A 27,874-nucleotide genomic window follows, 5' to 3' on the forward strand; every position below is an offset into this window, starting at 1 on the left:
CCCGGCGGCGGCTGTCACTTGGTAGCGCCCGGCCGCTCGGGTGTCCTCGGGCGCTCGGCGGCGCGCTGCGCTCAGTGCGTCTCGGCCGCGTCCGCCGCCGCCTCGCGCTCCCTGGGCTCTGGCGCCGGCGACTCGCCTCGGGGGAACCCTCGGCTGAGGGAGAAGGAGCCCGAGAACGCGTCGGCCTGTCCGCACGGCCTCCCCGGCACGCAGCCCGCCCGTTCGCGTCTCCGGCCTCCCGGTCCGTCGGGCTCGGCTCCCCAGCGGCCGGGCCGTGGTGGTGACGGCGACGGCGGCGGCGCCCGGCATGTATCAGAGCCCGCGGCGGCTCTGCTCCGCCCTGCTGCAGAGGGACGCCCCCGGCCTGCGCCGCCTGCCCATCCCCGGGCTCCGTCGACTGTCGTCCCCGCCCGCGGTGCTGCTGGTCCCCCGGCCCGCGTCCCCTCGACTCCTGCAGGCGACCCCGGGCGCCGCGGCCCGGCCGTCGTGTGCCGGGTCAGGTGAGTGAGTGGTCGGCGGGCCCCGCGCGGCGATGGCCGCCCGGACACCACCCAATGAATGGGAGGCCGGCGGGGTGCCGGAGCCGGCCGGGCCTGTCGCCAGCAGCCGCCCGCTCCGTGCCGGTCTCTTGCCGGTGCATTGCCCTTTCCTGGGTGGCGTCCTCACGTCCCCGAGGACCTGGACCACTAGCCTTACCTGCCCCGCTTTCAGAATGTGTCCCTCTGGGCCACCTGAGATTTTCTTCCCAGGCCACAAATGATGTTTTGTCGGTCACATCTTGTGTGGGGGTGTGCGAAGGGGGTTCTTGGTTTTTCGAGGTAGGGTCTCGCTCTAACCCAGACTAGCCTGCAGTTCACTGTGTAGTCTGAGGCTGGCCGCGAACTCACGACGATCCTCCTACCTCTACCTTCTGAGTGCTGAGATTGTAGGCGTGCGCCACCACGCCCGGCTGTTGGTCACATTTTGTGTGTTCTCCCCCACCACCACCACCACCCTCCCTACGCTACTGGGGGTCAGATCCAGGGTGATTGCTTTTTTATTTTATCAACTGGACTGTTTTATGGAAGAAAAAGAAAAAACAGCCAGGCGTAGTGGCGCAGAGGTAGGAGATCACCATGAGTTCCAGGCGGCCACCCTTAGACTACATAGTGAATTCCAGGTCAGCCTGGGCTAGAGTGAGACCCTACCTCGAAAAATAAGTGACACTTGATCATATGGCTTGCAGCAACTGGATGCTGTGAATTTTCAAGCCATTCTCATATCACATATTGACTCCTTTTTACATTTATATGGATTCTTTTGGAATCTTCCACTCTTAATCCTTCTGTCATTCTGAGGTTTGTATGCTTGGGTGAAGATCTTAAACAGAGCCTTTCATTCAACGAGCACCAGTTTTATACATCCTTTTATATTTTGGGTTTTTTTTAAAGCCCCAACTTCTTTTATGCCCAGGGACTCATCACAAAGTATGTACAAATTAATTAGTTTTAAATTGAGGAATAATTCCTCCTTCAAAACTAGCAATTCATAGGTTTTTTTTATTTAGAAAGTGGATTTTAGTTAGGTTCACGTTACATCACTGCTGTTCTGTTGTACAAAACTACATTTTGGTAGGAAGGTTGGATTAGAAAGTAAAGGTTCAGTGTGGCTTTCATCATAGGATTGAGTTGGAAGCTAAGACTTTAAACCATAATCACAGTACTGGCAGGCATTTAGACTGGGATATATTTTTTAAATTAGGGTAGTGGCATGAGCCTGTAATCCCAGTACTCCGGAAGCTAAGCCAGGATCAAGAGTTGGAGCCATCCCCCCACCCCCCAAAAATAAACTCTATAGAGACTTTAAACTGTATTTTGCTTCAGAAACTGAACTTGAAAGTCAATTTTCTTTCGCTTAGGTTCTTTTTATTTTTCCCCCTTTTGCTTTTGAGGCAGGGTCTTGCTCTATCTCAGGCTGACCTGGAATTCACAGGCTGGCCTCGAACTCACAGCAACCCCCCTACCTCTCTACCTTCCAAGTACTGGGATTAAAACTGTGTGCCACCACACCAAGCTTACTTCAGTTCTATAAGAATATAATACAATGTGAAATAACTTGGAATGAATGTCACCAAAACTTTTTTCCACTGGAAATTTTCAGAAAGAACATTGTTAGATTTGAGGTGAAAAAAGACTAGTTGGGGGCTGGAGAGATGGCTTAGCGGTTAAGTGCTTGCCTGTGAAGCCTAAGGACCCCGGTTCGAGGCTCAGTTCCCCAGGTCCCACGTTAGCCAGATGCACAAGGGGGCGCACGCGTCTGGAGTTCGTTTGCAGAGGCTGGAAGCCCTGGCGCGCCCATTCTCTCTCTCTCCCTCTATCTGTCTTTCTCTCTGTGTCTGTCACTCTCAAATAAATAAATAAATAAATAAAATTAAAAAAAAAAAGACGGTACCTTGTGTAACAGCTTGTATTTTAAGTTTCCTCCACCTCCTTTAGACTGGGGTTTGTCACCGAGCACATCTTGTGAATACAGGTATCTTGTGTAATACAGATCAAGGACAGTTGTTAATTGAGTAAATGTTCTATCAGGTCAGAAAGAGCATTTGAATATTTGGCTTCTGACTCGGGAATGTCTAATAGACTTTTAAAAAGTTGTTGGGGTTTTTTTTTTCCTCCTTTTCCAGGTAGGGTCTCAATCTAGCCCAAGCTGACTTCGAATTCACTTTGTAGTCTCAGTGTGGCCTCAAACTCATAGATTATCTGCCTCCCAAGTGCTGGGATTAAGGGCCACCACGCCCAGCTGTTTATTGATTAAAAAATGAAAGACTTGGAGCTAGAAAGAGAGCTCAGCCGTAAAGGCCTCAGCCTGCAAAGCCTAATGACCTGGTCCGATTCCCCAGTACCCATGTAAAGGGGTGGGGACTGCACAAAGTGGTACATGTGTCTGGAGTTTGTTTGCAGTGACTACAGGCTATGGTGTGCCCATTCATATTCATTCTCTCTCTCTCTCTCTTTCTCTCTCTGCTTGCAAATAAATAAATTAAAATATTCTGTTTATAAAGCCCGGTGTAGTGGCGTACACCTTTAATACCAGTACTCGGGAGGCAGAGGTAGGAAGATCACTATGAGTTCTAGGCCAGCCTGGACTAGAGTGAGTCTACCTCGAAAAGCAAAAAAGAAAAAGAAAGATAAAAGAAAATGAAAGACTTACAGTCAGTGGTAGGGTATAGGCTTCACATGTAGCAGGCCTTGAATTCACCCTCCATGTGGGGGAAAAAAAAAATTGTAGGCTTTTTATGGTAGTTAAGCCTTTGTGAACAGTACCAAGTCTAGGAAGTCTAGGCAACTTTCCTATTTCTTGCGGTTTTAGCTTACGGGTGCAGTCCGTGGCTCATTCATTGCTTGACCCATACATTTAAGAACTTGATACAGTGTCACACACTATAGGTATCTTATTGTAGAAGATAAAAGATTCTTAGTTTTAGTCTATGCCAAGGAGTTAACTGCCCATTAAGAGATTATAGATTTGAGCTGGAGAAGCTGGGCTACAGTAAAGACCCTGTGTGTTGGGAGGGAGAGAAGGAGGTTGATTTACACAAAAGTCTATTTAATGAAATGAAGTACCTTTTATTATTATAGTTAAAAGATTTGCTTCAGGAGGCACAGATAGGAGGATTGCCATGAGTTCAAGGTCAGCTTGGAACTACATTGTGTTCCAGATCAGCCTGGGCTAGAGTGAGAAAGTGAGACCCTACCTCAAAAAAATATATTTTTTTGTTGTTTGTTTTTTACGAGGTACGGTCTCACTGAAATTCACTATGTAGTCTCAGGGTGGCCTCAAAACTCACAGTGATTCAACTACCTCTGCCTCCCAAGTGCTGGGATTAAAGGAATGTGCCACCATGCCCAGCAAAAATAAATTTTTTTTTGGCTTTTTTGGGGTTTGCTTGCAAAGCCTATAGACACAGGTTCAATTCCCATATCACCCAGGTAAGCTGTGCATGTCATGCCCCCCCATGCAAATAAATAAATAATTTTTTATTCTATTTTATTTTTTCTGTTTTTTTTCAAGGTAGGTTCTCACTCTAGCCCAGTTTGACCTGGAGTCCACTATGTAGTCTCAAGGTGGCCTGGAACCCACAGCAATCCTCCTACTTCTGCATCCCAAGTGCTAGGATTAAAGGCATGTGCCACCATACCCAGCTAAATAAATTTTTTAAGTTATTTTACAAAGATTTGCTTTGCCATGGCACAAAGGTTCAGGAAGTGGCTCCTGTGTGAGCTGGACCTTGAACGTATGGTTAGGATTGGAAGAGATGTGAGTAAACGCAGGAACAAAAGGGGAAGGAGGGGCAGGAGGCATGTTTCAAGAAGGATGAATGAGGTGTTTTGCACATGGACAGTAGTTCCCAATGAGTCCTAAAACTGGAATTTGATTCTGATTAAGTATGTACATTAGGGCTGGAGAGATGGCTTAGTGGTTAAGCACTTGCCTGTGAAGCCTAAGGACCCGGGTTCGAGGCTCGTTTCCCCAGGACCCACATTAGCCAGATGCACAAGGGGGCGCATGCAGCTGGAGTTTGTTTGCAGTGGCTGGAGGCCCTGGCATGCCCATTCCCTCCCTCCCTCTCTCCCTCTCTGTCTGTTGTTCTCTCTCTGTTGCTCTCAATAAAAATAAAAATCAAAAAAAGAAAGTCAACATTAAAAAATAAAAAAGAATGTAGATTAGAGCTGAAGAGATGGGTCAGCAGTTAAAGGCTCTTGTTTGCAAAGCCTGACTGTCCAAGTAAATATTTTTTAAGAATATAATTGGATCCTTTTGTATATTTGTTAAATGAAAATTGTTAAAAGTTGGGTCCAAGATTCCATATTACTGAGCAAAAATAATCCCACATTCTCCTTTTTTGTCCTTTTCTCTTTGTTAATGAACCTAGATTTTTACCCATGTTAAGCAAATAGTTTGTGGGTTTTTTTTTTTTTTTTTTTTCTTTTTCCTTTTTTTTTTTTTTTTTTTTTTGAGGTAGGGTTTCACTGTAGCCCAGGGTGGTTGTTTTGAGACAGAGCCTCACATGGTGTAGCTGAGGATGACTTTGAACTCCTGTGAACTGGTTCTTGTGGGTGTACCTCCCAAGTACAGGGTTTACAAGCATGGACCACTAAACCTGACTAGGTTATGAGCAGGGCCTTGAAGAAGCTGAAAGCTACTCCCTCCTCCAGAGTCTTGTGAGAGGCAGTAGTAAGCCCCAGCACTTGGCCCCCTTTAGTAATCAGAATCAGATCCATTCCTCACTTAAACCCCTTGCAATGTGGATTTACTGGGAAGATAAGTAAATCTTAGCACATGCTAGATTGTTGTGATTTAAAGGGAATCTTGGAGATGATCTCAGTGTTTGCTTTCTCACTGAAAAGGTAGCAGCCCCCATGAAGAGACAGGGGCTGCCACAGTTACAGGGCTGGGTGGATTCAGTCCTCCAGATCCCTCCCTCCTCCCTTAATGAAGGGCGGGCTGGATTACTGTTCTCCACCACAGGAACACAGTGCTTGTTATTGGGTACAATTTTAAAGGCAAATAACCAGCTCAGTTGAAGAGGCGGCTTTATTTAGTAGGTCCCTTAGCCATGTGATCAAGCTGCTTATGAGAGAGAAGTGGAAAAGCTTGTAATTACAAGGTTTTACAGAATAAATTGCTTTCCTTGGAGGAGAACTAACGTATCATTTCCCTGTAGCATTCAGTGGTAACAGTTTAAATACAATGAAGCATATTGGGGGATTTCTAGTTAATAACAGTGGCCTCAGAATCACATTAAATACATATAGACATTTGAAAATACCTTAACCTTGCTTGCTATGTCTTAATTCCAGAGGTCACCTAAAAAAATAAACAATAAATTGATAGCGCTACATCCACAAGCTGTACTGAACACCAGTATACTTAACAGACCAAATATCACATTGTTCCACATAACGAATCACAGCAGGAATTGAGAACAGCAACCCATGTAATGGAAGTGTTTCTGTTTGTTTATGCCACATTTAGAATGAATGGATGGATAAATGTAATGATACGTGAGATTTCTGTGTCCTTTACTGGAGAAGTGAGACAGCTACCCTCTGGTGTCTTTTCTTTTTTCTTTGAGGTAGAGACTTACTCTAACCCAGGCTGCCTGGAACTCACTGTGTAGTCCTACGCTGGCCTCATAGTCATAGTGATCCTCCTACCTCTGCCTCCCAAGCACTGGGATTAAACGTGTGTGCCACCATACCTGGCTCTCTGGCGTCTTAAAAGAGAAGGAAGAAAGGATCCTCCCTGCTGTCCCTCTTAGGAGTTAGTGTTGACCAATCAGAACTCACAGGGCCTCAGTAGCCACTCAAGTGATATCTGCTGTATTTATAGTGTTACCCAGTAAATATTTAGAAACATGAATACTATCAACAGAGCTAAGATGTTCTGGATTTATTTTCTTTGTCCTGGTTTTTGTTTTTTGCAATGCCAAGGATGGCACCCAGGACTTCCCTCATGCATCATGGACAAGTGTCGAGCACTGAGCTACATCTCTAGCCCTTGGGTTTGTTATCCTTGAATAGGGAGAAATTGGGGTTGAGGAGATGGCTCATTGGATAAAGTACCTGCCAAGCAAGCCTTGAGTGCCTGAGTTTGGCAGGTTTGGTGGGCTTCTGTAATCTCGGCATGCCTACAGTAAGAAGGGAGGTGACGGCAGGAGGATTTTCCCAGATGCTAGCTAAGTGCAGCAGGAGACCAAGCCACAAGTGATGTGAAAGGCAAAATATAACCCCAGAAATGACACGTGTCTACCCACTCACATACACACCTGTCAAAAAATTAAAATAAAATAATGAAAATCAGCCTTCCTATGGAAGGAAGAAGACCACAGATTTTACCCACCTTCTTGTCTCTACAGCCTCGAGTGACACATGACACACTGTTAAAGTGAGCTCAGCATATCAGTGCCCAGGGAAAGAAGGCCAAAGAAAATTAGTATCACTTGACGTGAAACTTTTTTTTGTTGTCTTTTCACCATCAGCTAGTCCCTCTCAGGTTCTTCTGAACTGTAATACTTGGAAGTGACACCAGAGCATCTGCAGACACATACCCAAGTGGATGGGTGTGTAGCTCCTCTTGTGGAGGCAGTCAGAAGCCTGCCAGAAGTTTCTTATTGATGTAAAGAGCCTCTGAAAGTTCAAAACTGACACTGGATTGTAGGGTTTGTGCAGAAAAGGAAATGTGAAAAGCCACTTCAGTTCCATCATTACAATGGGAGTAGTATTAGAGGCCCATGAACTAAGTGTGTGAAGGTTATAGAAAGGGGCGGGGGATGCAGTGGTAGAGGCCAGCCTGTGGTGCGGCACAGTTAGGTGACAGCCTGCCCTCCCACCTCAGTTAACCTTATCTAGAAACTCCATCACAGACAAGCCCAAGATTTGTTTTCTAGGTGATTCTAGATCCTGTCAAATTGACAATCGGTATTAAATATTACAATTGCTTCTTGTGGCCTCCACTCTAACCCCCTTTTAAAAATGCCCTTGAAGTCAGGAAAGGGTACATGCCAGCAATCCCATCACTTAGGAGACTGAGACAGGAGGATGCCGAGTTTGAGGCCACCCTGGACTACTTAGTGACACCAGGCTGTCCTCAAACTCACAGTGTTGCTTCTCTTTGAGGGGAGGCTTAAGGCATATTGCCCACTTTCTGGAACCTTATCTGATTCTGTCCAGCAGGCAAGAGCTTGTCTGTGAGAGGGGCAGGTGGGAACTATCATAGCTTTTCAAGTTTCATTCTTGGATGAATAGCCCCCACCTCTTCTGCCCTTTCTGCTTGGCTGCTCCAACTTTCATCAAGGTGACCTTGGCAAGAGCCAAGAGCCATATATGCCTTTGGTTACTTACACTGTGTTTTGCTCCCCTCATTCTTCTAATCCACACCTGTGGTTGTCTTTCTAGGATTCCTCCAGATTTTTGGCCCATTGATATTCTTCTGGTTTCTCAATGTTAACTTCTTTAAAAACTTGGATGCAGGTGCTTTATTACTGAAAGGTGTTTGACAAGAGAGAAAGTGTGCCCCATTTTCCTGGTTTGATCTAGAACCTATAGGCCCAGTGACTGATAACCAATGCCTATTTTAAAAAAAAAAAAAAAAAAGGGCATTTGGGCTGGAGAGATAGCTTAGCAGTTAAGGCGCTTGCCTGCAAAACCAAAGGACCCAGGTTTGATTCCCCAGGACCCATGTAAGACAGATGCATGCATCTGCAGTTTATTTTCAGTGGCTGGAGACCGTGGCATGCCCATTCTCTCTTTCTGCCTCTTTCTCTGAAATAATTAAAATAACTGATAATTTTACTTTAGTGATAGTATGATTTTGAGATAGGTCTCACTGTATAGCCCAATGAACCTAGCTTATTGTGTAGCCCAGGTTAGCCTCAAGTGCAATATGCAGCTGGCAGTGGTGGTGCACACCTTTAATCCCACCACTTGGGAGGCAGAGGTAGGATCACTATGAGTTCGAGGGTATCCTGAGACTTGATAGTGAATTCCAGGTCAGCATGAACTAGAGTGAGACCCTTGAAAAACCAAACAAACACAAAAAATATGTAATAAAGACTGCCCTTAGTCCCTTGGTCCCCTTGCTTCAGCTTCCTACCAGCTGGGTCAGTGGGCATGTGTCACCATGCCCAGAAAGCTCTGGAAATTTGCATTTTACAATTGTTTTCCCTTTTATTTATTTGCAAGGAGAGAGAAAATGGGTGTGCCAGGGCCTCTAGCCACTGCAAACAAATTCCAGATGCATGCGCCCCCCTTGGGGTGTGCATCTGGCTTTATGAGGTGAGGATGGTAGGACCCTGGTAATTTAGTCATTGTAGGCACACGCCTTAATCACTGAGCCATCTCCAGCCGTTTCCCTTATTTTTAAGTTATAGAAAATCTGACTAGTTTTATGATGTATTTGTAAACTGTGGTTTCATTGTAGTGAAAGTTCAAATGGGCTGGCCAGCTTTCTGTGGAGAACCACCCAATAACAACTGTAGGTTTTTCTGGCTGGCCATATCTCAGCCCTGCAATTGTGTGGCTGCACCTGGAAATAGTATAATACATAAGTTTGATGGACATTGGAACTTGAGTTTTGTGTCCTTTTATTTTATTTTATTTTTTGGTTTTTTGAGGTAGGTTCTCACTCTGGCCCAGGCTGACCTGAAATTCACTATGTAGTCTCAGAGTGGCCTCGAACTCATGATGATCCTCCTACCTCTGCCTCCTGAGTGCTAGGATTAAAGGCGTTCATGACCACGCCCAGCTTTTGTATCCTTTTAAACATGCTATGAAATATTATTGGTCAGATTTCCCTCAGCCAGTTAGAAGGTAAGGAAAGCCCAAGTGCTTCCTGCATCAACAGCACAGAGGCAGCGCCACCAGATCAGGCCCGGGTTTGTGGACCCGTGACCTAGAGAGTTCTGTGCCATCAGCAGAATGTTCTTTGGCTTTCATTTGCCCATTCCCCATGCAGAAACGGTCATTTCTTGAGCATCTCAAGGTTAGTGCTGGGGACGGGCGCCACCACATGGTTGGGGTTTTTTTTTGGTTTTTCAAGGTAGGGTCTCACTGGTCCAGGCTGACCTCTGTCATCTCAGGGTGGCCTTGAACTCATGGCAATCCTCCTACCTTTGCCTCCCTGGGATTAAAGGCGTGCGCCACCATGCCAGCTTGGGGCTGTACTTTTTCCTATTTCTCTTCGCAGCATTATTCTTGACAAGCATAGCTTTTAGAAATTGGGCCTGCCAAAGAGCATTTTACCACCAAACAGGTTAAGCTAAGTTTTTGTCTTGTTTTGGGGAAAGGATTTCCTTTGAGGTATTTCCTGTAGCCCAACCTTTTCTAGAAGAAAACCTTTGCCTTTCTCATCTAGTCTGTGACTACGGCTCTTGGTTGTCACTGTGCTTGTATTTTTAGACACATTAGGTTGAGTCATGACCTTCACCTGATATCTCTGGTGAGGCGCTGTGGGCCGTGACACCGCTCCGTACACTTTGTGCTGTACCGGTGTATGTGCCATAACGGCAGTGACGTCGGCAGGTGGAGGGGGTGGAACTTGACCTCTGTCTGTTCCTGGCACGAAGCACAGGCCGCTGAGTGTGCTCCAGCTGCTTCCTGCCCAGGGCAGCACCGTGGGAGACGGCGATGCCGGTGAGCACAGTCCAAGGTGCTTTTCTCCGGGGCCAGAGCTGCCATCTCCTAACCATGGTGTCCATGTCTGTAGACACACTGGGGGCACCCACTTGCAGGATGGCTGGGAAGAGTCTGAAAACTGCAGCACTCTGGCATGGAATTTCTGCTTCCAATAATCTGCTCCCTAAGAGAAAGTTTCACTAAATGTGAGAGCAGATTCCTGAGAGATGCTAACAGTAACCAAATAAAATAGTTGAGGCTTAACCCCAAATGAAGAAACTGAGGCATGGAATGTTAGTAAGTTGTCTAAGGCCCCTGTTTGTGAAAAGGGGCTGGGATTTGAAACCAGGCAGCCGAACCCACGTATGCAGCTTGGGCAGGCCTCAAGCTTCGGTACTCTTGCCTTGGCCTCTTGAATGCTAATGCTAGGACTGTGGGAGTGTGTCACTTCTGAAACTCAAGTCTCTCATCTAAAGTTATTTTTTATTTTGCCATGCTGGGGATTGAAAGTAGCTCTTCTACTGCATGGTGTCTGTCCCTGCCCTGGAGAGTTCATGGTATCAAAAGTGAAGGCAAGAATTGAAGGTCACATATTCAACTTGAGAGAGGCAGGCCTGGTGTAAAAAGAGCCCTTGAAATGTGGTCCATAAACCTGAACAGTACTTAATGACTTCTTCAAAATACATTAAATCAGTATACCATATTCAACAGCAAACTGCCTATGTCAGTAGGTATTTTTTGTGAATTTCCACCCATCTGGATGGAAGATAGCCACATTTATTGCAGAACCTGATTTAAGAAACCTAATGAGAAAATGAGCTACTAAATGAGCTATCTTTTGAGGTAGTTCATGCACATGGCCAGTAGATGGCAGCATTAGGTTGCTGTTTCAAAGCCCCATGCTGCTTGTGGTTTATGGGGCAGACTTGTGTACTTCTCTGTTCAGTGTTTCCTTGGGCAACATGGTTGTTTAGCTCCCAAGGCTTCCCAGGTGTGTGTACCCAAGATAATCTGGCTATTGCTTATTATTTGGCTTTTGTCTTTGTTACTGTTGGGTTACCCTTTCAAGATACCAACTTCAAACTCTTTATGAGAAAAAGTATCCAGTGACTACATGGTTGTTGGGTAAAGCCTCAAAGAAGCATTTGCTGGGTAACCAGAGGAGAATAATGGGAGGTGCCCTCTGTGACTTGTAAGTGTAGTTCAAGGTCAGCCCAGGTTACATGGGACCCTACCTCCAATAAAAATAAATTTAATTTTTTATTTTTATTTATTTTGGTTTTTTGACATAGGGTCTCACTCTAGCCCAGGCTGACCTGGAATTTATTATACATCCTCTGGCTGGCTTTGAACTCACAGTTATCTATCCTCTTACCTCTGCCTCTGTAGTGCTGGGATTAAAAGCATGTGCCATCACACCCAACAGCTCTCACATTTAAGAATTTATTTTTTTATTTCTTTATTTGCAAGCAGAGATAAGATCCTCCTTCCTCTACCTCCTAATTGCTGGGATTATAGGTGCTTGTCACCACTCTAGGCAATACAAAATGTGACATGTTTACCTTAAATGTTCCCTACCATAGAAAGGTTGCATCTTCTGAGGAACAATCTGATGAGGCATTAAAGCCACCTTGAGCAAGGCATGGTGGTGCACACCTTTAATGCCAGCCTGGGACAACATAGTGAATTCCTGGGCAGAGTGAAACCCTACCTCAAACAAAACAAAAACTCACCCTTGAATTCTCCCTGACCCTGTCCCCCAAGCAAAATCCAAAGTTTTTAGATCTCTTTATTTTATCCTCATTATTACCATGAGCTTATAAAAATATGGAGTAGATGTAGCATGGAAAATATATCTGAGGACCAGTTTGGAGCACACCTTTAATCCTAGCACTTGGGAGGCAGAGGTAGGAAGATCTCCATGAGTTCAAGGCCACCCAGAAACTACATAGTGAATTCCAGGTCAGCCTGGACTAAAGCAAGACCCTACCTCAGAAAAACAAAAATAAATAAATAAAATGTGCTTTAGATGTTAGCCAAATGGTTGTCTAATGACAGCAGGTGAAAGAACAGTCTAAAATTGGTCACCTGTGTGTAGTTGAAAAAGTGTCTTCAGGAAACAGGAAAGAGCACAGTTCCTTTTGAAAGTTTCCACTCGCTAGTCTTCACAGGAAGGACCTTAGTGGATCTTAACACTGGTTGTAAATCAGAGCAGTGGGAGCTTGGTGTGCTCCCCAGAGCTCCTCCTCTTTCCTGCTGGGCTGTATCAGAACTGCCAGGGCTTATCTCCAGGCCATGTTTTTGAAGCTCCCTGGGATCATTGGTAGTGTCAGGGCAGAAAATCATTTGGTCTGATTCTGGGCACTGTAGTGTTAGTTTGGGGGTGAGGGTGTGCTGTTAGATAAAGTGGTTAAAGGGTTAGTCGTGGAAGAAGTGGAGCTTTCAGATTACTCAAGAAGCAGTAGGCTTCTTAAGTTAGGAGTCTCTTAAGTTAGCTGGTTGTCCCCTTACTACGCAACTTTTAGAGCTCTATAAAATTAAAACAACTCAAGTTTTCCCTTAGTGGCTGAAGTGAGACTATAAAGACTTGCTTGCCTCTCTTTTTACTGTGACTCGCTTCATTCCAGCAGTGTAAGGTACACCAGCCAATAACACTTACTTTTAATCCAAAGGAGAAATTGGTAGAGTATTTCTGTCAATTAAAGAAAAAAAGCTGGGCTAGAGAGATGGCTTAGTGGTCAAGACACTTGCCTGTGAAGCCTAGGGAGCCAGAAGCCTGATGCACAGGGTGGCATATGGGACTGGAATTCATTTGCAGTGGCTGGAGGCCCTGGTACACCCATTCCATTCTCTCTCTGTCTCTAAATAAACATTTTTTTTTATAATTTTATTTATTTATTTATTTATTTGAGAGCGACAGACACAGAGAGAAAGACAGATAGAGGGAGAGAGAGAGAATGGGCACGCCAGGTCTTCCAGCCTCTGCAAATGAACTCCAGACGCGTGCGCCCCCTTGTGCATCTGGCTAACGTGGGACCTGGGGAACCGAGCCTCGAACCAGGGTCCTTAGGATTCACAGGCAAGCGCTTAACCGCTAAGCCATCTCTCCAGCCCTAAATAAACATTTTAAAAAATAAAAGCCAAGGACTGGGAAGATTGCTTAGTGGTTAAAAGGCACTTACTGTCAAAGCTTGCTGGTCTGGTTCTCATTTTCAAGCCACCTGTGTCTGCCAGATGCAAAAGGTGGCACGAGCATTCAGCAAGAGGTCTTGGCATTGTGCCCACAGACACAGATGCAAATAAGGTAAACACGTTACAAAGGCAATGTCAGCGACCTGCATGTCAGTCGTCTACACTGCTCTGAAGCTCCTGCAGCGTGTGACTCCGCGGAGAGCACTCGCTCACACACCCAGGTCCTGAACTTCCGTGGTTTAGTTTCCACCCTTCCACTCTAACTTGTAAATGGAAGAGCCTCTCTCTGCTTGACATAATTAGATGTGACATTCAGAGGGTGACTCTGAATTTATTTTCATCAGACATGGAATTTGTATCCTGTTTCTACCCAGTAGGGGGGGAAGAATACTTTTGCTAGAATTGGAATGGATCTCCTTGCAACATGGGGACTATTCACAGGTGCTGCTTAGACTCCTCTCTTCTCCAGTAGCACCTCTGCTCCTGCTCCCAACAGCTGGGACCCTAGCTTGCACCACCATGCCCAGCATTTTAAATTTTCCTGAAGCTTTAGAAACTTTCATCCCTTTGCTCAAAGTCCTTCTTTTACAGCTGTGCTACACACAGTAAAAATCACTATCATGACAGTTCATTAGTTTTTGCTGAATTTGTCCAGTTCTGTAACCATTGATCCAGTCCAAGTAGAGAAAATTTCTGTGTGCCCAGATTCCCTCAAGCCCAGATGCCAACAAGCTGTGCCTCCATCACTAACTTTAGACTGCTTATACGATCCATTGTCTCATTGAGTATAATGCAGAAGTTTGGTTGTTTTGTTTTTATGAGGAAGGGTCTCACTCTAGCCTAGCCTGACCTTGAAATTCACTAGTCTCAGGGTGGCATCAAACTCATAATAATCCTTCTATATCAGCCTCTCAAATGCTGGGATTAAAAGGTATGCACCACCATGCCTGGCCCTTTAATGCTGGATTTTGTGGTTTGGGAAGGGCTTGTAAACCCCAACTTTTGTCCATTTGTCTATTTTAACAAATAATTGAAAACAGACTCTGGGAGGGAGAAATTATGAACTATGAGGTTTATTTAGGGGAAGTTAGGATCCAGGGAGGAGGCTAGCTGAAAGACTTAGGCCAGAAAGGAATACTTACCTGCCTGGAGGAGGGAATGTTCATCATAGATAGAGTCTACAAACACACAAGGGGCAAAACATGAGACGCCAGGCCTACAGATTCACAAGCACACATGCACACACGCAGGACACAGGAATCCAAGCTTGGCACCCACCCAGGTGGAAGGCAAGGCATAAGAACCAAAAAGACCCCTTCCCATAAAAGGGCAGACAGGTTACATAGTAGAGGACTGAAGATCAGAGGTCGTACACGTAACAGAAAGGAAACACCAAGGCCAGGACCTGGCATTTCAGATGCCCAGAGGATCAGGAGTTACTGCACGTGGAAGACCCAGAGCTTAGAGGAAAACCACACATAGAAGCAAGTGAAAACAAAATACATGTAAGAAACAAACAAAAAGGTACCTAGGCAAGTACCAAGAGCCCTCCCCTCCCCCAGCCAGGCTGGCAGAGGGGAGAGGCACTTACACACTGGTATTCTGATGAAAGAACCAGGTCAGTGAGGCCACCAAGATGGAAGGAAGAGTGGTTAATATGCTACAAGCCCTTTTATAGTTATTAGGTGGCCTTTTGTCATCCGACTCAGATATGTAAGGGTGAGACTTAATTGGTTTGTGGATCCAGGGACTGACCCAGTGAGCCCACCCAGGTATGTTACATTGGAGAAGCAGTAGGGGAGCTGTAATCATCATGGGTGAGAATGGATCAGCCAGGAGTTCTAGTTCTACCAGGGCAAGTTCTCTCTTAGGAACACTTCCTTCCTAACTAAACTATATTTTAAAGAAGCTATCTTCCTGTTCCTTCTCCAGTTTCCTGTTTTTTATTGCATGATGTGCAGCATTTTACTCACTGTAGGGCTCACTGGCTTGTTTGCATCTTGGAAACATTATGAATAATGCAGTGAACAATTCTTTGTGGACAATGGAGTTGTGTGCTGGCCTGATTTTCACATTCAAAATAGTACCAAACTATTTTCCTTCTTTCTATCCATCAATCAATCATCTGCCTCTTTCTCACTCAAGGAATTTTTTTTTGGGGGGGGGCTCAAGGTAGGGTCTCACTCTAGCCCAGGCTGACCTGGAATTCACTATGTAGTCTCAGGGTGGCCTCAAATTCACAGTGATCCTCCTACCTCTGCCTCCCAAGTGCTGGGATTAAAGTGCGCCACCATACCTGGCTCAAATAAGTTTTTTGTTTGTTTTTTTTTTAATCAGAGGGAAAGAATGGATGCACTAGGGCCTTTAGCCACAGCAAACAAACTCCAGATGCACCGTGTACATCTGGCTTATGCGGGTTCTAGAGAATTGAACCTGGTCCTTAGGCTTCGCAGGCAAGTGCCTTCACAGCTAAGCCATCTCTCCAGCCCTCAAATAAAGAAATTTTTTAAATTATTTTTTGCTTAACTCACATTCATGTTTTAAGCTCTTACCTGCGTGTTCATACCTGTAATTCCATTACTTGAGAGGCTGAAGCATTGCTGGTTCTGGGCTAGAGAAGGCCGGCCCTGTTTCAAAACAAAGCAATAATAAGTTGAGCTCTTAAGTTTAAGCCTGGTCCATTCTATAAATGAGCTTTTTGGTTTGGGGCATGGTGCCCTGTTTGCAAGGGTATTTGAAAGAGTTTTGCTGGGCATCCCAGGCTTGAACTCAGTGCCACCTAGGCTGGCTTCAGACCTGATACTCTACTGCATCAGCTTCAAGATCCTGGGAACAAGAGCAACGTTTAGGGTAAAGTTAAGGACGGCATTTCGTAGTTCAAAGGAGGCAGCAGGAGTCGGCATCCTTCTATCAGTCTCTCTTGGCTTCATAATTTCAGTGTAGATGCCCCACATTTAGTGTCCTCCATCAAAGCCAAAACCTAAAACCTAAAGGCACCTGAAACAACTAAACTTGGTCCTAAATATGCTTCCTGGAGGAATAAGCAGTGCAGGTGCTCCCATTTCCCTCAGAGGCACCTCAGAGCTGCAGCCTTGTAGCCTCTTGAGTGTTCTCTTCACCAGATACCTGGAGGTGGCAGTGGGTGTTCTGACTTCATCTCCCAGGCCCTAGGTGGTGACACTGCACTCTGCCCATGTTGTGGTGAGTCAGGCTTGGCTCCTGTTGGGAATCTCTGCTAAAGGTTCCCCTGTTGCTTCTCATAAGGCCAAGGGTTGTTACTGCAAAGAAAAGTGGAATTTTCTGTAAATGAGTTTCCCCATCTTCTTCCCCTCTTTGTTTGTTGTTTACGTACTCTGGCCTCATGAGGGTTTACTTTACCCTTGGGTTATAATCTAGCACTACACAGTGTTCCAGTGTCGCACTTTGGCCTCTTCTGTTCTCCAGCCTCCTGGTTCATACTAAATTCACATACATTCTGGTTTGTTCTTGGGGCTGCTTCTGTGGGTCGTAACGTGTAGAACCCCTCCTGCAGCAGTTCCTCTCCTGGCTGCTCCCTCCACACTGATTCCCTGCCTGTGCTTCTGCCTTCTCGAGAATGCCATGAGTGAGACCATACATCCTGTGCCTTTGAGGACCCTGGCTGCCTTCACTTACAGAGAGCGTATTCCAAGACTCATCCGTCTTGTACGATTCAACAGCTTGTGCATCTCTGGCTGGGTGTTGCATTTTATGGACTTCTATTTGTTTATCTGTTCACATATTGAGGGGCATCTTGGCTGCTATATTTAAAGTGAATGTGTTTTCATTTCAGTTAGGTAACCATCTAGAAGTGTGAGTTTTGGGCTATACAGTAAGTCTGTTTCATATATATAAAAACCCTGCCAAACCGTTTTCCAGAATAGTAGCTTCCATGGAAGAATAAAATTCACAATAATACCATCAGGACTTGGGCTTCTCAGTGCGTGAATTTAATCATTGTATAGCTTTGCTGCCTTCATTGAAGGCAGAGTAGCACTAGAGTGAGACTGGAAGCATAGCCCTGAGCAAGAATGTCTTCACCCGAACTCAGTAGTTTTCATGAATAAAAGCTTCTAGTTGTATGCCAAGTGCAAGTGCTGAGATAACTGCTTTTCATATTTTCTCCAAGTTTTTAGTTGCTTGGGAGTGGGGGCAGTTTGTGAGCTTCCCTGGGTCATCTTGTCAGAACCTAGAAGTCTCCTACTTGGTCAGGCCTCCTGCCTTCTCCATCACCACCACTCACACGTAGTATCACTTCTCTCTCCTCTGCCACACCCACACATGCAGTATGGCATCCCCCATCACCTCCACTCACTCACATAGTGTGGTGCCTCTTCTGTTTTATCACACCATTTATACACGTAGTATGACATCCCCCATCACCTCCACTCACTCACATAGTGTGGTGCCTCTTCTCTATCTTATCACACCATTCACAAATGCACTGTCGAGTGTCTGCCATCACCTCCACTCACACGCGTTTCCCCTTCCCCTCTCTTCAGTAAAGCAGAGATTTTTTTTTTTTTTTGAGAAAACCCAGAGTATCAAGGCAAGCATGCTTAAAAATTGGTAGGTATCCAAGGCAGAGATAAATAAGAGGAAAGGAAATTTTACTTTTTAAGTTGGAATTTAAAAAAAGTGGGCAGGCTTAGCAATAAGGATCTGCAAGCAGCTGCTCCATCTCTTAAAAACAAAATTCTCTTGCTTCTTCTACAGTTTTCTCCTTTTTAGGCAAAATTTCCTTAAAATAACTTTTGTTCTTTGTCACATTTTCTCCTCTCCTTTTAATGCCACAAAAAATAAGAAATTGCTGTTAATGTCACCAGTTTCCTGTGTTGCTAAATTCAGATCTGCTCCCTGCCTTCGTTTTCCTTGAACTACCAGAAGTAGTTGATGCAGGAGGTAACTCCTCCAGGAAACGCTGTCGTCCTTACTCACACTTCTGATGCAGGACTACCCTCCTCCAGGAAACACTGTTACTTGGTCTCATAAAGATTTTTTTCTCTTTCTCTGCTCATGCCCTTGACATCGCTTTTGCAGATTTTCTTGTCTTACCCAGTTGTGCTCCAGAGCTCAGCCTACTGGCTTCTTTCATACGTACGCCTGTGCTGGGGATGAAATCTAGGGCTTCACACATTCCAGGCAGCTACTCTCCCAATGAGCTGCATCTCCAGCCGCTGGCCTCCTTTTGCACAGTGAATCTGTGTGCATCGACAGCTCCTAGATGCTTGTTTCCAAATTGAACCTGGGGCTTCAGGCTTTGCAAGCAAGCACCTTAACTGCTAAGCCATCTCTCCAGCCCCCTCTTGTCCATTTTTTTAAACTTTTATTTATTTACTTTTTGTTGTTGTTGTTGTTTTTATTTATTTATTTGAGAGTGACAGAGGGAGAATGGGCATGCCACAGCCTCCAGCCACTGCAAACAAACTCCACACGCATGCACCCCCTTGTGCATCTGGCTAACATGGGTCCTGGGGAATCACACCTCGAAATGGGGTCCTTAGGCTTCACAGGCAAGTGTTTAACCATTAAGCCATCTCTCCAGCCCCCTCTTGTCCATTTTGAACCAAAGAATTGAGTGAGAAACATAATTTTTAAATTATTATTTATTTAAGTAAGTATGCAGCCAAGGGAAGGACACATTGGCCTGGTAAAACCATAGAAGGAACAGAAGAGTTCGAAGAGCTCCTGCTATGTGGAGAAAGAGCCCATGAGGAAAGTAGGGGCTGGGGAGCTCTCCTTTCGGCTCCGCCCAGCTAAGCCTAGGCCACGCAAAGGGGAAACTCATCAGCAGCTGGGGGTTCCTAAGCTGTCAGGCAGCTCACAGAGTGTGCCCTCCCCTTGCTAACATATTTATAACCTTATGGTGGTGTGTCCTACCTTCCGGCTCAAGTGAGCTGAGGGACAGCTGATTGGTTTAGGCTAAGGGCTGTCTCTGGAAGAGGCTGGCCATGACACCAAATCTTGGGGTCTAAACTTAACCAACCACAGTGTTAGGATTAGATTTAAATCCTAGGACAGACCTCCCTCCCAGGAGGGGCCCAGGTTGTTTGTGGAAAAACAGATCTCCTTTAGGCAAGAGATAAGAATTCAGATCATCCTCTGATCTCTAGCAATTGTAGACTATAAGGATAGGCCCAAAGACATTCCTTTTCAGGATAGGCCCAAAGACATTCTTTTTCAGGAGCCTAGTCACCCTAACTGCTTAAAAGAGCTACTTCACTCCCTCTCAATATCCCCCATGGACCTGCCTCCAGCTAAGCCTCACCATCTCCCAAAATAGTGCCGACATGGCAACCAAGCATTCAAGTCGTAAGTCCGTATGAGGAGTATGGGGATATAATTTATTCAAAACAAAAACCACCACTGTGGGTTTCTGCTCTTCATGTCATCCACTATCCCCACCTACCTCACCTCTGGGGACTGAACCCAGGACTTCCTGCAAGCTCTCGGCCACTGAACTATATTCCCAGCATCTTTTTATTTATTTCTTTTGTTGTTGTTAATTATGAAACAGGGTTTTTTGTATAATCCATGCAGACCTTGAACTTGGAGGAGTCTTCCTGCCTTACTAGGATTACAGACCTACACCGCCAGGCTTAACCATCTTTTTTTTTGTCCAGATGACTGGTTTTCTTTTTTTGTTTGTTTTTGTTGATGTTTGTTTTGGTGGTGGTGGTGTCATTTGTTTTGTTTTGGGTTTTTGGTTTTTTGGGTTTTTTTGTTTTGTTTTTTTTTGGAGCTAGGCTTTCACTCTAGACCAGGCTGACCTGGAACTCAGTCTCTAGTGCCAAGCTGGTCTTGAACTCATAGTGATTCTCCTACCTCTGTCTCCCAAGTGCTGGGATTAAAGGTGTACATCACCATGCCCAGCAGTGTAGTGGGGTTTTTTTGTTTGTTTGTTGGGTGCGGTAGGGCCTCTAGCCACTGCAAACAAACTCAACATGCACCCCTGGGGAATCAACCGAAATCCTTTGGCTTTGCAGGCAAACACTTTAACCACTAAGCCATCTCTCCAGCCCCTTTTTTGGTTTTTGAGGTAGGGCCTCACCAAAACTGGCCTGTAATCACTATGTAGCCTCAGGCTGGCCTCACAGTCTTTCTCTACCACTTCCTCCCCAGTGCTGAGATTAAGGGCCAGTGCCATCATGCCCAGCCTCTCTTCCTACCTCTGCCTCCTAAATGCTGGGATTAAAGGTGTGCACCACCACACCTGGCACTGGATTTTTTAATTGACAACTTCTGTACTTAAAGACAATAAACCATATTTCCTGCCCCTCCCCCACTTTTCCCTTCATAGCTCTGCTCTCCATCATATCCCCTCCCTCTCTCCATTAGTCTCTCTTTTAATTTGATATGATCACCTTTTTCTCCTACTATGAGGGTCTTGTGTGTAGGTATTGGTAGAGCCTGAATTTTTCAGTTGAAGGTTTTCCTCATTCCACCCTCATTTCTGTTGTGCGGAATCTTTATGTGTTCCTACCCTCTAAACCTCTTAGTTGTGAATTTCTAAGTAGCTGTGTTACCTTCCATTGAAGAGGAACACTTACAGAGAAAGCTGAGCATGCTTGCATACTGTTGACCTCGATGTTCAAGGATGTTTGGTGTTAACTTTATTTCAGATATTATGTAGATCTGCCATGGTCTGTTGGCTCCCACTGCTAGTTGAGGGTTGGTCACTGGCCTGTCAGATTTTATCAAGGAAATTTGCTTTTACTGTGGAAGTAGTAGGGAATCCAGTCATAGAATGCTGTGAAATCAACTGACAGCTGTGGTGTCTCTTATGCCAATGTGCTGAAGATTGCTCTGCACCCTTATTGGGTCAGTTGGCTGTGGTGTAAAGCTAAGCACTGGAAGAGCTCAGAGGACTGTCATTACTGCTTCCTGCATTCCCTCACTTTCCAGTGCCCCAGGAAATGTGGCAAGTCTGGGAAAGATGTGTTGTAGATGGAAGCCACATGAAAAAGACATTGTCCCCTGCTCTCCCCAGCACTTTCCTGGAACTCACAGGATCTCACAGTTAATGTTATAGACTACACTCAGTGTTGCTTACAGACTTCTACAGGGAACCCCAGCCCTGATGACACTTAACCTCGAAAGAGGTGGGGTGAAGGATATATGCGCCCTTACCTGAGAACGTGCACAGAGTAGGGCCCTGCTTTTTACATACTACAATTCTCGTGAAGTACATCGGGTTTGCACAAGCCGTGCTTGTGTATGATGTGGTGGGCTTAACACACTCTAAAGACAAATCCTTAGTTGGAAAAGTTAAAAGGAGGCTCCTTTGTGAGAGACAGGGTTTGTTTGTTTGAGGCACATATATTTGCAAAAAGAGAGCGATTTAGAGAGAAAGGGTGCACCCAGGACTTCTTGTCAATGCAAATGAACTTCAGATGTATGCACCACTCTGTGCCTCTAGCTTTATTGTATTGAGGAACTGTGGACCCTCAGTCTGACAAGCTTTGCAAGGAAACAGTAACTGCTGAGCCACTCCCCAGCCTCGAGAGACTAGTTTTAACAATAGTCCTAGTAAAAAGCTGAGTCTGGACAGTCCTCCCTGACCTGTAGGAGTAAGGTGGCATTGCCTTAGCTGAGCTTGGGGACTTTGGGCAGCGGATACTTTCTGTGGCAGTGGGCTGACCGAGTGACTGCTTTCATCTCTGCAGTGTGTTCCATGGGAAACGGCACAAGCAGACTCTACAGTGCTCTTGCCAAGACACTGAATAGCAGTGCTGCTGCCGCTCCACACCCAGAGTATTTGGTGGATGACACAGAACATCTGGAGCCGATCGATCCCAAGGAGCTTCTCGAGGAATGCAGGGCTGTCCTGCACACTCGGCCTCCCCGGTACCAGAGGGATTTTGTGGATCTGAGAGCAGATGGCCCCAGTAGCCACCCTCCCATTAGGGTCATGCAGTGGAACATCCTTGCTCAAGGTAAGCCTGGTGCTGTGGTGCCTGGGCAGTTACGTCTACTCCTGAACAAGCCCAGCGCTCTGCTGCATCGCATGCAGGGTCCGAGTTGTGGAGGGTAGTGCAACTTCTACTCCATAACTCCAGCTAAGGCTTCTGGCGCCATCAGTTTCGGTACATAGCGCTAAGGTTGTATTTGCAGGGAGAGACGGAATGGGCAGAAGTCTCTGTGGGGAGTCAGCTGTGTGGGGCCGGGGTAGAGACCAGGTAATGATTGGTAGCTCATGTCTATAATAGCAGAATTCAGGAGCCTTAGGCAGTCTGAGGTCAGCCTTGGGCCAAGGAGTGAGACTCTTATCTCAGAAACCAAACTAAAAGGGGCTAGTGAGATGGCTGAACCGTTAGGGTGCTTGCCCATAAAGCCTAATGACCTGAGTTCAATTCCCTACTACCCATATAAAACCAGATGTGTAAAGTGAGTGGCACATATATCTGGAGTTTGTCAGCCACATCTAGAGGCCCTGGTGCACCCAATCATTTTTTTTTCTTAATTTTTATTTATTTATTTGAGAGATAGAGGAGGAGAAAGAGGCAGATAGAGAATGGGCATTCAGGGCCGCCAGCCACTGCAAGCAAACTCCAGACGTGCGGGTCCTGGGGAGTTGAACCTAGGTCCTTCAGCTTTGCAGGCAAACACCTTAACTGCTAAGCCATCTCCAGCACCCACTGCCTCTGCTAAGCGTGGTGATGCATGCCTTTAATCTCTGCAGTCAGGAGGCCAAGAACTAGATGTGTCAATCCCTGTTGTAGTATTACCTTACATAGCAGTTGGAACTGAGAAAAACAAGGATATATTTTGTGTTCATATATGTATGTCCTGGCTTGCCAACCTTTGCTTCTATTTTTCCAGATATTCTCTTTGTTGTTGTTGTTTTGAGGCATTGTCTCACTTTAGCCCATTCTGACCTAGAATTCATTCAACCCCAAACTGGCCTTGAACTCAGAATGATTCTCCTACTTCAGTCATCCGAGTGCTGGGATTAAAGGTGTATGCCACCACACCTGGATCAAGTACTCATTCTTAAGTAAGAAAAGCTGCCCATCAGAGCTAGAAGGCAGAGGTAGGAGGATCACTGTGAGTTCACGGCCACCCAGAGATTACATAGTAAATTTCAGGTCAGCCTGGGCTAGTACAAGACCCTACCTCAAAAACTGGCACTGCAAAGAACAGTTTCGCTAATTAAACCCCAAGTCTAGGGTCTTAAATCCTAGAATACAACTACATGAAATCCATAAGGTTTAATTTTTGAGACAGGGTCTCATGTAGCCTAGGCTGGCCTCAGACTCACTGTGTAGACTAGAACAACCTCCTGCCTCTACCTCCCAAGCGCTGGGATCACAGTCATGTGCCACCAAGCCCAGTTTACCTGGTGCTGGCAGTCACGGGTCTTCATGCAAGGCAGTACTACCACTGAGCCATCCCCAGCTACGAAGTAGGAACAGCTGCCTGCTTCGCCTAAAACTCAAGGGTCTCTCATTTGGGTGAGTGGGTGCATGTTAGAGAGGCAGCCCATCAGCTGAGGCAAAGGCCGCTGGGGAGGGCCTCCAGAAGACCAGACCTGTGGAGATTCAGTCCCAGGTTCTTTGGGGTCATTCTACACCAGCTGAGCTCTGACTGGCTGTTCTTTTCAGCTCTTGGCGAGGGGAAAGACAACTTCGTTCAATGCCCTGCTGAAGCCCTTAAGTGGGAAGAACGCAAATGCCTCATCCTGGAAGAAATCCTGGCCTACCAGCCGGACATACTGTGCCTCCAAGAGGTGGACCACTATTTTGACACCTTCCAGCCGCTCCTCAGTCGATTGGGCTATCAAGGCACGTTCTTCCCCAAACCCTGGTCGCCATGTCTTGATGTGGAACACAACAATGGGCCAGACGGCTGCGCCTTATTTTTTCTCCAGAACCGCTTCAAGCTCATCAACAGTGCTAATATCAGGCTGACGGCCATGACCCTGAAAACCAATCAGGTGGCCATTGCACAGACACTGGAGTGCAAGGAAACAGGCCGCCAGTTCTGCATCGCTGTCACCCACTTAAAAGCGCGCACGGGCTGGGAGCGCGTCCGATCAGCACAGGGCTGCGACCTTCTGCAGAACCTGCAGAGCATCACACAGGGAGCCAAGATTCCCCTGATAGTCTGCGGGGACTTCAATGCAGAGCCCACCGAGGAGGTCTACAAACACTTCGCGTCCTCCAGCCTCAACCTGAACAGCGCCTACAAACTGCTGAGCGCCGACGGGCAGTCGGAGCCCCCATACACCACCTGGAAGATCCGCACCTCCGGGGAGTGCCGCCACACCCTGGACTACATCTGGTACTCCAGACAGGCGCTCAGCGTCAGGGCGGCCCTGGACCTGCTCACCGAGGAACAGATTGGGCCTAACCGGCTCCCATCCTTCCACTACCCTTCGGACCACCTGTCTCTAGTGTGTGACTTCAGCTTTAATGAGGAGCCTAGTGGACTCTTATAAGGGCTTGTCTGTCTTTTAATCACAAGAGTCTTAACCAGGGCTGTTTCAGGGAACTTTCTGAAAGAGGATGAGTTAGTTGAGCAAGGACACAAGTTCCTGTCACTTCACTCTCCGGGGTTTCCAGCATGCCCCAGGGGAAAAAAAAAAACATTTGGAAAAGGTGTTGCACTCCAGTTTGGGCCACATTGTGTTATCTCCCTGACCATTACATTCTCAACCAACCATGAAAGGGCATTAAACTAGTCTTGTTTGCAAGTGTTTTTCAGTTTAAGGATGCTAGAAATATAAAAACTCAGATGCTTGAGTCCTTCATAGTTAAGTGTGCAGAAACAATTTTCTAGACATTTCAAGGTATTTATTTGTAGAGTTTTTAAATGTCAAGAAATGCATGGAACTATTTATTTTTTTATATCTTTATGTAAACTTAAGCAAAGCATTATGGACATTTTAGAACCATGCAGAAACATAACAGAGAAGGTAACTTGTAATCTAAAGTTTGTTCTCATCTGATGTAACAAAATATACAGTCAGTATTTAGCCTGGAGGGGTGTGCTGTTGGCAATATAAGTAGATGAGTATGCTGTCTCCTATCACTGTCCGTTAGTCCTTGCTGTGTCTCCATGACTCTCCTGGAGGTCTGAGTGAGCAGTCAGCTTTAATGGGGTAGCACTCACCGTCCTGATACAGGCATTTGTACTTGTTCTGCTGTGGTGACATCCAGGGACATGTGAAGGCTACTCACCATCATCACTGGTTCGGTTGGAATGTGCTTTTCACTGTAGCTTTAGGAGCTGTTCTGAGGCAGTAGCTAAGAAAATGGGAATTTGTTTTCAGAGATGGGAAACTTTCTAGAAAGCCTCCTATTGGAATTTCCTAAGACAGCCAAAACAATCCCACCACTCAGGCTAAGTGTGATGGGATGAATGGATATATATATGTATGTGTCAAAGACAAAAAGATCCCAACACAGCCAGATAACTGGGTTCAAAATATTTAGAATGTCAGTTTTAAAAGAACCTCTTGGGCTGGAGAGATGGCTTAGCGGTTAAGCACTTGCCTGTGAAGCCTAAGGACCCCGGTTCGAGGCTCGGTTCCCCAGGTCCCACGTTAGCCAGATGCACAAGGAGGCGCACGCGTCTGGAGTTCGTTTGCAGAGGCTGGAAGCCCTGGCGCGCCCATTCTCTCTCCCTCCCTCTCTCTGTCTTTCTCTCTGTGTCTATTGCTCTGAAATAAAAAAAAAAAAAAGAACCTCTTTCTTTTTCATCTAAAATAAGGTAAAACCTCTTCCAATAAAGTAAATTGGCAAATATTTTAATATGAGAATTGTAAATATTTAAATATTAATAAATAGTCTTTTAAAGCTAATGTTTTTAATGTCTTATTTATTGCAAGATAGAGACAAAGAGAATTGGTGCACCAGGGCCTCAGCCACTGCAATCAAACCAGATATTTGTATCACCTAGTGGGCTTGTGCAAGTTTGTGCTTGCCTCACCTTTGTGCATCTGGCTTATCTGGGATCTGGAGAGTTGAACATGGGTCCTTAGGCTTCACAGAAAAATGCCTTAACTTTACTAAGCCTTGTCTCCAGCCCTAATCTTTTTTAATTACAAAAGAATCTGGGAGTAGAGCTCAGTCAGTAAAGGATCTTAGTCCCCAAAACCCACAAAAAATAAATTGGACATGGTATTGTCTGCCTACAATCCCAACACTAGGGAGGGGAAGATGGGAGGATTCCTGGGCCGTGTTGGCTAGCCAGCCACCAGTCTACCCAATGAGAGATCTTCTCATAAAAGGGAGACAGCCAGACGTGATGGCGCACACCTTTAATCCCAGCACTTGGGAGGGAGAGGTAGGAGGATCGCCGTGAGTTCAAGGCCACCCTGTGAATGAATACAGGGTGAATTCCAGGTCAGTCTGGGCTAGAGTAAGACCTTACCTCAAAAAAAAAAAGGTACACAGAGCTGGGGAGACAGCTTAGTGGCTAAAGGTGCTTGCAAAGCCTGCTGGTCTGGGTTCTGCTCTGTAACCACATAAAACCAGACACCCCAAGTGATACATGTGTCAAGTTCATTTGCAGTGGCAAGATAACTTTTTTTTAATTTTGGGGAGAAAGGAGAGAAAATTGGCGTGCCAGGACATCAGCCACTGCAATCAAACTCCAGACACTTGGGCCACCTAGTGGGCAAGAGCAACCATGCAGTTGCCTCATCTTTGTGCATCTGGCGATCTGGGATCTGGAGAGTAGAACATAAGTCTTTAGGCTTCTCAGGCAAGTGCCTTAACAACTAAGCCCCAGCCCAAGATATATTTTTTAATGGTAGCAGCACCTGAAGGAAGTTGTCCTCAAGTTGACAGAGGGAGGCGGGAACACTACCATTTGATTGAAGTATGACTGGAAGTTAAGGAAACAACAAAAATCCACAATAAAACTGCAGGAGGCCAAGTGAATCCACTATCTTAATGATGGTTTTAGTCTAATTCACTGGATGTGTCTTTATTTAAAGTCTAACTGTCTTTAGTCTCAACATTTAGCAGGCTGAGGTAGGCAGATCATCCAAAGTTAGAGGGACTACAGGGGAGTTCCTGGTCAGCCTAAGCTAGAGTGCCTCAAAAAAAGGGGGAGGGGGCTGGAGAGACGGTTCAGCATTTGTCTGCGGAGCCTGAAGACCCATGTTCAACTCTCCAGAACCCATGTAATCCATACGCACAAGGTGAGGCATGCATCTGCAGTTCAGTTTTATGGATGGAGACCCTGGCATGCCAGTTATCTCACTTAAAAAAAACAAAAAAGCAGGCTAGTCTGTTGGGTGGATTGCTGTCACTTCAATTCAAAGCCAGCCAGAGACTACATGGTAAATTCCAGGTCAGCCTGGAGTAGAAACTACCTCAAAAAAAAAAAAAAAAAAGCTGGAGGGATGGCTTGGCAGTTAAGGCGTTTGCCTGCGAAGCCAAAGGACCCATGTAAGCCAGATGCACAAGGGGCACATGCATTGGCCGGAAGACCTGGCACACCCTTTCTCCCAGTCTTTCTCGCTCTCTCCCTCTTCCTCTGTCAAATCAACTCATTAA

The 27,874-nt window shown here is 45.8% G+C and overlaps 1 protein-coding gene across 2 annotated transcripts; it reads left to right on the plus strand.

Moving 5' to 3' along the window:
• The first annotated feature begins 307 nt into the window (after window positions 1-307).
• On the plus strand, window positions 308-24,968 carry Noct (nocturnin). Of its 2 annotated transcripts, none has more exons than XM_004655822.3 (3): window positions 308-500; window positions 22,031-22,300; window positions 23,969-24,968. In XM_004655822.3, the coding sequence occupies exons 1-3, from the start codon at window positions 308-310 to the stop codon at window positions 24,802-24,804; spliced, it is 1,299 nt and encodes a 432-aa protein (XP_004655879.1). In that variant the 3' UTR covers window positions 24,805-24,968. The 2 variants fall into 2 exon arrangements, with proteins under 2 accessions (XP_004655879.1, XP_044987147.1); XM_045131212.1 differs by lacking the exon at window positions 308-500 and adding an exon at window positions 9,455-9,522.
• The last annotated feature ends 2,906 nt before the right edge of the window (window positions 24,969-27,874 follow it).

Source organism: Jaculus jaculus, chromosome 12 (genome assembly GCF_020740685.1).
Source record: "Jaculus jaculus isolate mJacJac1 chromosome 12, mJacJac1.mat.Y.cur, whole genome shotgun sequence".
Lineage (NCBI taxonomy): Eukaryota > Metazoa > Chordata > Mammalia > Rodentia > Dipodidae > Jaculus > Jaculus jaculus.

What these genes read in the sequence shown, in the direction of transcription:
- Noct (XM_004655822.3), top strand. Translation starts at nt 308, where the DNA reads ATGTATCAGAGCCCGCGGCGGCTCTGCTCCGCCCTGCTGCAGAGGGAC. An exon ending in GCCGTCGTGTGCCGGGTCAG is followed by an intron (nt 501 to 22,030) that starts GTGAGTGAGTGG and finishes TCATCTCTGCAG; the next exon opens with TGTGTTCCATGGGAAACGGC. An exon ending in GTGGAACATCCTTGCTCAAG is followed by an intron (nt 22,301 to 23,968) that starts GTAAGCCTGGTG and finishes TGTTCTTTTCAG; the next exon opens with CTCTTGGCGAGGGGAAAGAC.